This window comes from Rhinolophus hipposideros, assembly GCF_964194185.1.
Source record: "Rhinolophus hipposideros genome assembly, chromosome: 6".
Lineage (NCBI taxonomy): Eukaryota > Metazoa > Chordata > Mammalia > Chiroptera > Rhinolophidae > Rhinolophus > Rhinolophus hipposideros.
This window is the reverse complement of record NC_138052.1, coordinates 66,800,473-66,812,803: the sequence shown is the minus strand read 5'-3', so window position 1 is coordinate 66,812,803 and position 12,331 is coordinate 66,800,473. Positions and strand designations below refer to the sequence as shown.

Sequence of the window (12,331 nt, the reverse complement as noted above, 5' to 3'; positions counted from 1 at the left end):
GTTTGAAATTATTTCCAATAAAAAATTAGGAAAAAAACTAATCATCAAATTAACAATACATGGAATAATCAACCATAATCTTATAGTTATCTTGGAAAATCAAGGTGGTACAACATTGAAAAGAAGGAGATTTTCCTGGTCCCTCAAAGAGGATACCTTTCCAGATCCCTAAATTATGTATTTTTTCCTGTTATATATATATATCGTTGCAAAACTTGATAAAGCTAAACTAATATCTAATAGAAACATTTGTTTTGTGATTATAAGATTGTGAGGAAATTTATCGTTATTTTCTTAATTGATTGTCTTTTCAATACTCAGAGGATATATTAATGTTTTTATTTCAAATTTAGTGGACATGGCCACTAAATGGCCTATTTAGTGGACTATTTTAAACAAGTATTATTTTTAAAATGCTACAGGTTCCTAATTTTACCAAAGTGGTGCTGTCTTTAAAGAAATGACATTAATCTCTAAATGACCATTGCTTTAACTGATGTGTCAAAGACAATTCTACTTTCTTATTCATTGCTGGATGATGAATTCACAGTCTCACTCTACTAGACACTGGGCATATCAACAGCGAACAATTTAGACAGGATCTTGACCCTCAACTAACTTATACTTTGACAGGAGATGCTAACAAATAGATAATGTAATCATAACAGTGTAGAATAATCACATCACTGTGCCAAGTGGTTTTACTTTACATTGATATTTACAAATCTCAAGCTGCGGGAGGGTTATAACACTGTGAAGTAATCCTACTGCTATTTCCTGGAAAAGTTGCTTTCCCACTCTTCAAATAACCACTTATGACTTCCTTGTCCGTCCTTCTGCCCCTACATTTCACTTCATCCTTTATTAAAAAAATAAGAAGAGATCAGACTAGAGCTTTTAGCAACACCAAATCTATGAATCTATTCACATCGGCACCCTCTGGTAGTCCGGATCCTATAGGTAGTCCAGATCCCATTTTTTCCCTCCTTTCCAGGGTTTTTGCTCCTTCAATTGTGCCCTCTTTTTCTAAAATCGACAGCATCACTCTCACTACTGAATAATTCCTAACAGCATGCAACATGCTCTAGAATCCTCATCTTAAAACAAATCAACAAAGAATTCCAATTGTTTTAACACTCACATCCCCTTGGCTACTGTCCCATTTCTCTGCTCCCCTTTATAGCAAAATTCTCAAAAGAATTGTGTTTACATGCCATCTTCAGGTTCTCACTTCCTGTTTCCTGTTCTGCCTTTCTTCCTCTCCAATCGACTGATGCTATTCTTTTCAGAGTTACTAATGACTTCTATGTTGACAAATCCCATGAATTTTCTTCTGTGTTCATCTTAATCTCTTAGCAGTTTTTACCAGTTAACAACTTTTTCTTTCTAGAGACATCCTTCTCCCTTTCTTTCCAAGATCTCACCCTATCCTGATTTTATCACGGGACACATTCAGGTTTCTTTGTTAGCTTATCTTCCTCTAATATTGGGATTCCTAAGGACTCAGTCCTTGGACTGTTTCTCTTTTTCTAATTGCATCCTCTCCTCCAAGTGACCTCATACTGTTATATCTTTAAATATTATTCTCCTGGTTGATATCTTCCAAATTTAAACGTCCAGTGTAAATCTTTCTTCTAAGAGAGATCAAAAGACCTCTATATCCAACTGCCCACCTGACATCTCCACTTTAGTGTCTCCTGGATATGTAACATTTATAATGATTTTCAATAAATGATACCACCATCCAGCCATAAACCCAAGAATTCTTCATTCTACTGTTCCATCATACACTCACATCAAGTGCAGTTGCTCGTCCACTGTTGCCACCATTTTGATCTAGTCTCTTCTCTAGCATTTTATCTTATCTCCCTGCTAGTGTCATTGTACTCTTATAGCCCTTCATTTACAATGAAGCTACAGAATTTGTTTTTAAATGTAAACAGATCATGTCACCACTAAGCCTCCATTGACAATTTAGAAAACTAAATAAGTTAATAATGACATTTTCCTTTTGTAGTTAGAATAAAATCTAGACCCCTCATCATGACTGAGAGTCCAAGCATGTCTAATCACTGCCTACTTGGAAACTCACTATGTGCCACTGCACTCCGGCCACACTGACCTGATAGTGCTTAGAACACTTGAAGCTCTGTTCGCCTTGGGACCTTTGTACATGCTACCCTTAAGCCCAGACACAGCATGGTGAGCATTTCCCAGCCTGCAGGTCTCTGCTTAACTTTTAGCTCATCAGAAAGTACCTCCTTGAACAGTTTATCTATTCGAGTCCCCACCCTACTTCCCTATCCTCTCTTATAACGCTGGTTATTCACTTCCAAAGCATTAGTCTCACTCTAATTAATTTGGTTCTTTCTTTATTGTCTCTCTCCCTCGCTCCAGTACAAACACCCAGAAGATGGTGACCTTGTTTGTCTTCATCCTGTTTTTCTGAGTGCCTACCAGAGCGTCTGGCACATAACAGACACTCAAAAAGCTGCTATAGGAATTCCCAAAATCATGCTGCTTGAATCCACTATAAATTCATGGACTCTACTGTATATTGCAGCTGTACATTAAGCTACTGTATGTTGCAACCTTCTTTAATACTTAAACAGTTTTATTGCAGAAACATATTTAAGAACAATATATGCAAAGGCACAGAGATCATTGGGACAAATGATACATATATTTTAGACGTAAAATACCCTTGTTTTATTATGTACAGACTGTATTCAAACAAACCACCCCATCTGAAAACAGCAGGTTCTGGCTTCTCCCAAAGCCCCCACAAGAAGATAAACTGGAACCTCTGGGAGGCAGTTCCTTCCTCAGAAAGGAGGGTGAGAGAGAGAAAAACCTTTCGATTCCACGGGGTTTGGCCAGCCTCGTCTGTGGCCACACACCCCTCCTTGCCTTACGCCCTGACTCCAGCTTCTCAGGTCCAGGACGCCTCTGCCTGGCCGGTGGAAACCAGTCACTCAGCCTCCATCTTCTGCAAAGATTCAACGAAGGCTAGCCTCTCCTCTGGGGGAAAACGCGTATAGGCATTGCTCTTAGTCCGAATCTGTTTCGGGGTATCTTGATAGCAGTTCTTCTCATCGCGGGCCATAGCCTTGTGGTCCTCCCGGTGGTCCTCCGCCACGTGGCGTACGCAGTCTGCGAGGTCCCGAGACGGCGTATGTCCTTTCTTTGCTGTGAGGCTGGCCTCTGCCTCCAGGTCACTTAGCACAGAGGGTTTCCCTACGAGCTCCTGTGGCCCTTTCTCTAGGCCCACCTCCACGGCCTTCTCTCTTACGGAGGGGCACTGCCTTGTTGGGGTCCACGGCCATCCCCGTCTCGGCCAGGTGCCAGGCAGGTGGGATGTGGGAGCGCCCCATCCGCGGCGCTGCCTTCCGGCCGGCGTTCCCGTTAGGACGCTTTCCGTTAACCCTGTGACCCAACTTCTGCCTCCTGGTCTTCCCCTCGGCCTTGAGCAGCGTGCTGACCACAACGCCGGTCACTCCCTCCAGCCTCGCAAGTCCAGCCCCTCGTGGAGCAGACTCCACGTGTTGGGTGCAGGCACTCGCTTTGACAGGCTTTTTGGGAAACACAGTTCACCGTGTAGTTCTACTTTGCTGATTACCATGACTCCCAGAAGGCAGCCGGGCTAATGGTGTTTTAAAACGCCTAACCCTTCATGAATCTAGCCATTTGTTCAGAATACCGTAGGACCTCAGTGTTTGAACGTCTCTGTTGACAAACATTTCGGTTTACTGAATGCCGTAAACCCTGAAGTAAATGCCCAAGCCTTGGAACACACCTGGGATGTTGAACACGTCATGCGGCTTCCTGAGTGCAAGATGCTGAGGTCTGTCTAGCTTTCGGTTGTTTTCCGACATTTCAGAACTCGAACTGTTTTCCAGACTGGATTATGTTTGAAAACCGAGGTACCACTGTACCTTTATTCCAGCGCACTCAGAATAGGCATATTGCCTCATGCCTGATTGCTTATTATTTCTTTAAATACATAGGCCTTAAAAAAATACCTTCTCTGTTCAGCTCACTATATTACATGCTGTAAAAGACTCCAATAAAAAGAGGTTTGTGTTCCCGCGCCCTCATAAAAGTCAAAATATAGATAAATAGATTGGCAACATACCAAGAAGGATAAATGATTCTGTTCAAACTAAGGAGTTAGAAAGGATGAGGAGGAGGGAGTGTTTAAGTTGGACAGAAGCAAATCAAAGCAAGGGCAAGGAGTTTCTTACTATTACTGGGTTCCAGAAATTGACTGGCCCTTTACATTTAATCTTCACAGTAACCCTAAGGCACAAATACTATTATCCTCATTATACAGAAGTGGAAACTAAGGCTCAGAGAGGTTAAATAACTTGCCCAAGATTTCACAGCTAGCAACTGGCAGGGTTGACAGTCAAACTCCAGGATGTCTGGTTCTCATGCTTAGCTAGCAGCTTGGCCTTCAATATTTTTGTAGAAGTTTGAAAACATCAACACATTTCTTTTTTTTCTTCCCTCCTTTCTTCCACCCCCCACCCCCACCCCTACCCCCCACCCCCACCCCCCACCCTCACCCCCACCCCCTACCCCCTACCCCAGCCCTATTCCGGTTCAAGCCGTTATTTCTCAGTCTAGTTGTGTAGGACACAGCTCCCTGGCCCATGCTGGTATTATGAGCCTTGAGCTCCCCCCACAGTTGATGCAGTCGGTCGTCAGTCATTGGTTGGCTGCACACTGCAGCTCGCCGGCTACTCAGAATGGCCGCCAGCCACTCATGGTAGCCCGCAGCAGCCCATGCCAACCTCTGGCTGCTCAGCTCCAGGGAGAGCTGTTGTTCACAATCTTAACTGTAGAGGGCACAGCTCACTGGCCCATGTGGGATTCGAACTGGAGACCTCAGCATTAGGAGCATGGTGCTTTAACCACCTGAGCCACCTGGCAGCCAGCCCAAGCATCACATTTCTAAGGACAGCTTTCTTGAAGAAGCTATGGTTGATTCTTAAGTACTTAATTCAGATGCAAGAATTATTTTCTAAATTTTCCTCATATCATTATTATAAAGGCAGAAGATGTCTTTTGGATTAAAGTCTGAGTGGTACTAAACATGTCCTTGAGAGTTATATGTTTTTGAACTCAGCTAAAAGAATTTATAAAAGCATTGACTGAAGTTTATAAGCTAGCTAATATCTAAGATCAAACTATTGAATTCCCAATCATTATACACTGAATTTAGAGTACAGAGTAGTTGGTATTTCTTTTTTACAATAATTTATTTAACCCACAACTGCTCTTATTAAAGATTCAAATTTTTCGCCCTCCCCTCCACTCCAGTGCAAGCCATTGTTTCTCAGTCTAGTTGTGTAGGACACAGCTCCCTGGCCCATGCTGGTATTATGAGCCTTGTGCTGCCCCCCGCACCCCCCTGCAGTTGGTCGCTGGTTGTTGGTTGGCTGCTCACAGCAGCTCTTGATGGCTGCTGGCCACTCACACTGGGCCAGCCACTCACGCTGGCCACCGGCCACCCAGGGCGGCACACGGTAGCCCAAGGCAGCACACAGCAGCCCACAGCAGCACACGGCAGCTCACGGCAGCCCAGCTCCAGGGAGAGATTTTGTTCGCAATCTTAGCTGTAGAGGGCACAGCTCACTGGCCCATGTGGGAATCAAGCCTGTGGCCTTTGGCATTAGGAGCACGGCGGTCCGATCGCCTGAGCCACTGGGCTGGCCCATTTCATTGTTTTACAGATGTTTCCCAGCTGCTTTCCAGATGCAGGTCTCATGCTAAATAAATTGCTCAAGGTCACACAGCAAATTAGGAACTAAAACCTAGGTTTAAATTGCACATTGCGGTGCCTCAAGGCTCATAATAACAGCATGGGCCAGCAGGAAGCTGTGTCCTACACAACTAGAGAGAGAAACAACGGCTTGAACCGGAGTGGCAGGCAGAGGAGGAAGAAAGGGGAAAAAAAAACAAAACTAAAATTACAAAAAAAAGTTACAATCAGTGTTTTCATGTTCAGGTACTATATTCAAATTCATGAGGCTTTACACAAATGGATATCCAGAGAAAATTATCAGGTTTCGTTGATTTCCTAATTTGTGTTCTTCAGCGGTTAGTGTATGACATTATTCAAGAAGCAGTTCATCCATGTGTCCTTGGAGTGAGAATAAATTCTAAAAGGGAGAGACTTAACTCTCACAACATTAGAGATCTGCCACAGAGTATTCTGTTCACGTGCTGCCTAGAAGCCACTGGATTCCTGCAATTACATTAAGAACTTTCCTTGCAGATTTCATGGGCTCTAACATTATAATCATTGGCCAATTAAAAATATAAACGATAGTGTTCACACAAATATAACTTCCCATAGACTAAAATTCCTTTCCTCTTTGTCTTCCATGTTTAATTTTACTATACATTGACTAAGCAAAGTATAGATATTCCTGAAATATGGATGGATGTGGAGAATAAGCACTCAGAACACTGCTTTTGTTTTAGAACAAGCCTTAGGCTGCTGACCTAGTACAACCTGCATAATATTCATCCGTAGGAATTAGATTTAGAACTAAATCAACATATATTTTAAGTGTTGTATTAACCTGGCTTCTTTTATATTTAGGTGTTTTCATTCATGGGTTATTTCTGGATGGAGCTTCCTGGAATAGAAAGACAAAGAAACTTGCAGAATCACATCCCAAAATTCTTTATGATACGGTGCCTGTGGTTAGTATTTTTTAAGAATATATGCTTCGGTGGGGAAAGGGGGTATTTTATACACAAACACACAACACACACACACACATACACACACACACACACACTCATACAGTCAAGTCTCGTTATTCATGGTAATTATGTGTTATAAAGTTGCTGCCAACACTGAATTAGTGAATATTGAACCGTTGCTCCTAGAAGAAATACAAGGTTAAGGGTCTATGATCTTCTGGTCAAATTTTTGTTAACTGATCAACATATAACCTTGGTTTATTTGTTTCTGTGTAAAGATACCTTATTTAATATATATTGTTGATTCAATAACCTTGAACTTACGGACACCAGCACAGTAGCTCCTGCCTGAATAAGGCTTTTATAGTCCTTTTCCCCATAAGGAACATACAAGCTTCTTGCACCAGGAACAGCATCCGACAGCACCTGAGCACTACACTTGGGGACCACTTTAAACAGTGAAATCACCAACAACTACCAGAAAGCACAAAAATGTTTAAAACTTGTCATTAAATAAACCATCAAAAGGATACTTGTTTACAGTTGTGAGAAATGAAACAAAAAGAAAATCCACCCTTGGTTGAAATAAAATACATCCAACTTAAGTGTTCTTATGTCATATTTAACAACATGTGAAAAACTGCTTTATGAAACAAATCCCCTTTATAATAATGCAACCCCACAATTATGTGGGAGAAATAGAGCAGCATCCCTATTAGCTCCTTCGTACAATTTGCGTTTTGATCTGAGAAACCTGAGCGGCCTCTGAATAGTGAGGCTCTCAAGCCGTTATCACCTCAAGGACTGCTATTATTACGACAGAAAAAGCAATTCTATTAATTTCTAAAACACTACTTCATCTTTATGGTCAGAGTTTGTTCTTTACTCTTATATTCAGAGATCAACTTGCCCCCAAATCCCATTTTTGAGATTAGTGAGGTTCAACAGTGCTTAACATCCTAGGAACTTGGCTAATGACTTCCTAAAAATAATGCGGGCATATCGTATAGGTGTAAAGGAATGCAACTGTGTTAAACAGCACACTAAACATAACAGCCCCTTTAAAATATTCACCTAAAATGGGGAGGTGATGTAGTTCTACAATCATGATAAAAATCCTTTCAGAATTTTTTGGGATTGGCCTTTAAGGCAACATGATTTTGAGAATCAGTGGTGGCACTTCTGTCCTTTGAAAATATACCTCACTTTTGTTCTTTTAAGCAACAAAAGTTATACCCAGGTAAGTATGATGGAGAGGTGATGACTAGATGGGGAAGGTGCTTTTTGACAGAGTAGGTGAAAATGACTACTTTTTTCTCAGTTAGTTTCTGAACTGGTTCTGAAGATAGTTCTCAGAGCTCTAAGGAAATGTTTTGAACAATGGCAGTACCGCTCACAAAAATCTATCTGGGTCACAGAAATTTGCAGACATGAGTAAAACTTTATTCAACAATACTGTCATCTAAATTCTCATGTAACAGCCTTGTCTTAATGAAGTTTTATGCACTTTCTTCCAGATGTGGTTAAAGCCCTGTAAGAGGGTAGATATACCAGAACGACCCAGTTATGTTGCTCCATTGTATAAGACAAGTGAGCGAAAAGGAACATTATCCACCACTGGCCATTCTACAAATTTTGTGATTGCCATGACTCTTCCCTCTGACCAACCCAAGGAGCACTGGATTGGACGAGGTGTAGCATTGTTATGTCAACTTAATTCCTAATTAGATGTCAATTCCCTGTTCCCACTTCTTGTTAGATGGTTGAGTATCAAACACATTTTACTTTTTAAACAATTTATTTGGTTTAAATCAATTTGACTAAAGTTATACTTAATTATAAATGTATTAATGTGCAAGTGCAAGTTTAAAATGATTCATGCTACAGTATAAAGAAATGTCCTGAAATAAAGATTAAAGAAAACACACTGGTGTATTTGCTTGTTTTGAATAACTTTATTTTGGGAGAGTTCCATAATCATTAGGAACTTACATAAAATGACACACCACTGTTGACAATGAAAAAAACAGTATTTGATCATTTCCATCTTCATAAATTTTTAAAAAATGATTCAGTTACAAAAAAAAAAGAAAGTTTAGATATTTTAGCAAGTATCACCTTGCAGGATCATAATCACATTTAAGCCACTGACTTATTGTTAATGGAAATAATGCACACTGCATCTAGTTACTATAGTATTTCTAAGCATAATCACAGCTGATTGAATGCAATGTGATATACACCAAAGTTCATATGGATGTCACACAGTGACAGCATTGTACAAGTAATATGAATGACCTCCAACAAACACACATTAAATTAGATTGGTCAAGCTAAGTGGAATGTTGGAGCCAAACAGAAATGTAGTGGAATTCAGATTGTCTGTAAGACTTGAAATTATAGAATGATGTGAAAACTAAATACTGGTGGAACCCTAACAAAATACTAGCAGCAACTGTTACAGCCCTCTTAAAAGGTTAAAAAGTCTAGCAAATAAAGATACCATTTTTGAGAAAATATAGAACTTTATATGCTTCAGCATAACCGATTTGCTTTAAATCAGGCATTCATTTTAAGTCCGGGAGTATATATTCCAGCTGTTGCTTTTCACAAAAGTTGTTAAATTAAGCAGATTTACTAATTCTGGAATGCAGAATCCTCCTTGGGTATAAAAACCCCAAAATGAACTCTAACTGTATGTTGGTCCAGAAAGCAAGACACTTGAATCACTTGAAGTTGGCAGTACTAACTCAAACATCAGCACCTTCCGAGGCTGCTTGACGGGCCAAGCAATGAGATGAGGACTTTCTTAGCTAAGTCAGTGCCCAATGCTGACAAGAATCTGTGTATAAAACTCCTACTTGTTACAGGAGACCATGGAGAAAGCCAGAAGTAAATGTTCGAATTCAGGCATAAATTAAGGAAATGTATCTAAGCTCCTTTACAGCATAAAGAAGAAACACTGGCATTACTCTGTTTATACCTGGACGCATATGCTGCTCTCAAAGTTTTGTGTTTTTGTTTTAAAGTTGCAGAGTCTGGGGAAAGGGCTAAGTGAAAATATTTTAAAGGAACAGAAGCAGTTTGGCTCTTAAATATTTGAACAACAGATTTTTAAAGCAGCTACACTGGTAGCCAAGCAGATTTTAAAAAGCTACCTGCACATGGTTCAACTACGGTTTACCTGGCATAAAGGAAGACCAGGTGTCACAAGGTGTAAACAGAAAGCTACATGCGATGACTAGCACTACAGATCATCAGGTCAAATTCAGAATAAACATGGCTTGCACTCTCACAAATCAATCACAATTATGGTAGGAGAACAGGGCACCTAAAAAAGAGACTAATCCCTATCAGGCACCAACAGCATATCTTGGCACAAAATGATCAAGTGATTTCAGTTGAGTTATTTAAATGTATCTTCCAAGTCACTTGGTACTACGATAGCCACAGTATAAATGGAGTTATCTCATAACTGTTTGGGTTTTTCTTTGACACTCCATGTACAGGTTATGGACACGAGAAATTTGGGTTTACTGCCAGCCACAGCATAGTTCCAGTGCCAAACTGGTAAACTGATGCATACATTTAGAACTTATACTTCCCACCCAAATAACTAGTTAGTACTGTTAAAGTAGGAAAATTGAATATTTAGACCATGTTTGGGTTCTTCATTTCTGATATTTTCTAGCGGGTTACAATTTTAACAACAAAAGAACCCAAATATTTTACCACATGCTCCAACCCCTTACCCCCACCAAAAATCCCAAAACAAAACAAAGTTAAAGTTTAAAAAAAACCCAAACACCAAGTATAATATTAATACAAAGAACCATTATGAATCTTTCATTAAACTGAAGCTCACACAAACATACAGTCACAAATTTCAGTAGTTTAGGCTGCAAGTTTAAACACTATGCAAATATATACAAAAATAGTAACTCTAGATTCAAGAATAAGGGCTTTTCCCAATGCTAAATTCATACTCTAATGCAGCCTGAGCTTTCCTATAGGTCCTATGATCTACTTTATGCAATTTCAAAGTCGTCGAGTTGATCCCTATTACCGTATGTATATATGAGTATGTAGCTGAATTAAAGGACACTACAATTCACTTTTAGCACAAAGAAAAGTCTGCCCAAAGTCCATTTAAAATATTCTTAAAGTTTAAGTGATTTTTTTTTTGGTTCAATTTCTATTTCTGCATAGCCACAGAAGTTTCTACTAATAAAGAGACTATTTTAGTGTTTTATATGATTATGTTCTAAAAAGTCTTAATCAAAGTTATGTGAATGTTGGTTCATGGAGTCCCATTTTCTCCTTCAGCACAAGCTTTGTATTTTTTTAAAAGACCCCTTTACGCAGGGAACACAGTACTGAGCACCAGTCTGGGATTAAACTCAAATCTATGGAACTTGTAAGTAGTTCAAGCCACTGACTTTTCTTTGAGCACTGTGTGTACAGTACAAGAAACAGATACAAAGCTGCATGGTAACATTCTTGTAATCAACAGTGGTTACTGGGAATGCTCAGAACTGGAGGTCGAACACAATTTTATCTTCATAAAGGGCAATCACCAGCATGATGACAAATCCAAACAGCAACCCCAAATTCTGAAGAATGAACTGCCCCACTGGACAAAAGCCATGTTCCTCATTATCACCATCACCATGCAACATTTCTGGAAGCTGAAAAAAAAAAAAAAGATATTTAATAGCAGTCTCATGTAATATTCTACTCAAATATATTTTTCATGTTTTTCCTACTTAAGAACACTAATGACTAAAGCCCAACTACAAATAAAACAATTATTTTATTGAACACAAGGCTAACCATAACACATATTTTAGTCAAACATTGAGGAAGAAATTTTCTGCTCTGGCTATGTACTAAAACTAAATCTGTTCCCTCCTCATCCCCCAACAAACACACATAATACATGCATGTCATTTATTAGTTACTGTCCCCTGACTTTATCAATTCTGACATTTATTTTATGCTAAAGTATAAGACAACTTATTATTGCCAATAAAACTTTCAGAAAAGAACGGCACAATTCCCACATTTACTGATCTATCTCAAGCTCACTAAGAAAGTTAAGATTCCTTTGGGGATATCTAATGCAAAACTGCATCATCTCTACACTTTTCCGTTTAAAACTGTCATGTCTAACTGCACATGACACCAAGGAAAGACATTTGCAGACAACTCCAAACTGCATTTCTATGACAGTAAGCACTATTATCCTTCTGATAAGAGACACAGAAACAGTGTACCAAAGCTCTCCAGTATTCAAGGCAGGCACTCTGCCTACACAGTATATTCTATTCTCTTAATAGTGGTATAATTTTAAATATCTGAGAGCTTCCAATACCTCTACAGGCATACTGCACTGAAAAGTTTATAGTTCAATTTCTAAAGCACATGTACATACTACTACATTTAAGAATAATCCGTAGTTCAAAGTATAAAACTTAAATCTTTAATTTATCTAACTAACAAGGTTCATTAATGAAACACATGCATTATTAAAGCATAAATTCTTTCTACCCAAACCTAATCAAAATAGTGAAAGAATTGCTACTTGCAATTTTCACTTTCACTTTGCTGT

The 12,331-nt window shown here is 39.4% G+C and overlaps 3 protein-coding genes across 4 annotated transcripts in view; 1 reads left to right on the top strand and 2 right to left on the bottom strand.

Moving 5' to 3' along the window:
- DNAH7 (dynein axonemal heavy chain 7) overlaps positions 1–8,635 on the top strand; it is a 208,981-nt gene extending 200,346 nt beyond the window's left edge. The window contains 2 exon segments of the mRNA XM_081050696.1: positions 6,614–6,717; positions 8,238–8,635. Coding sequence (XP_080906822.1) covers positions 6,614–6,717; positions 8,238–8,444 — 311 coding nt within the window. The 3' untranslated portion in view covers positions 8,445–8,635.
- Positions 3,010–3,817, bottom strand: LOC308498992 (uncharacterized protein; the record flags this gene model as incomplete). The annotated part of the gene is made up of 3 exons (XM_081051784.1): positions 3,010–3,218; positions 3,278–3,572; positions 3,797–3,817. The coding sequence occupies 3 exons, from the start codon at positions 3,815–3,817 to the stop codon at positions 3,010–3,012; spliced, it is 525 nt and encodes a 174-aa protein (XP_080907910.1).
- Positions 8,636–8,658: 23 nt separating the features above from the next.
- The window catches only part of SLC39A10 (solute carrier family 39 member 10), a 46,141-nt gene continuing 42,468 nt past the window's right edge, over positions 8,659–12,331 (bottom strand). For both annotated transcript variants that reach the window (XM_081050694.1, XM_081050695.1), the window contains exon 10: positions 8,659–11,408. In XM_081050694.1, coding sequence (XP_080906820.1) covers positions 11,250–11,408 — 159 coding nt within the window. In that variant the 3' untranslated portion in view covers positions 8,659–11,249. The remainder of the gene's footprint in view (positions 11,409–12,331) is intronic.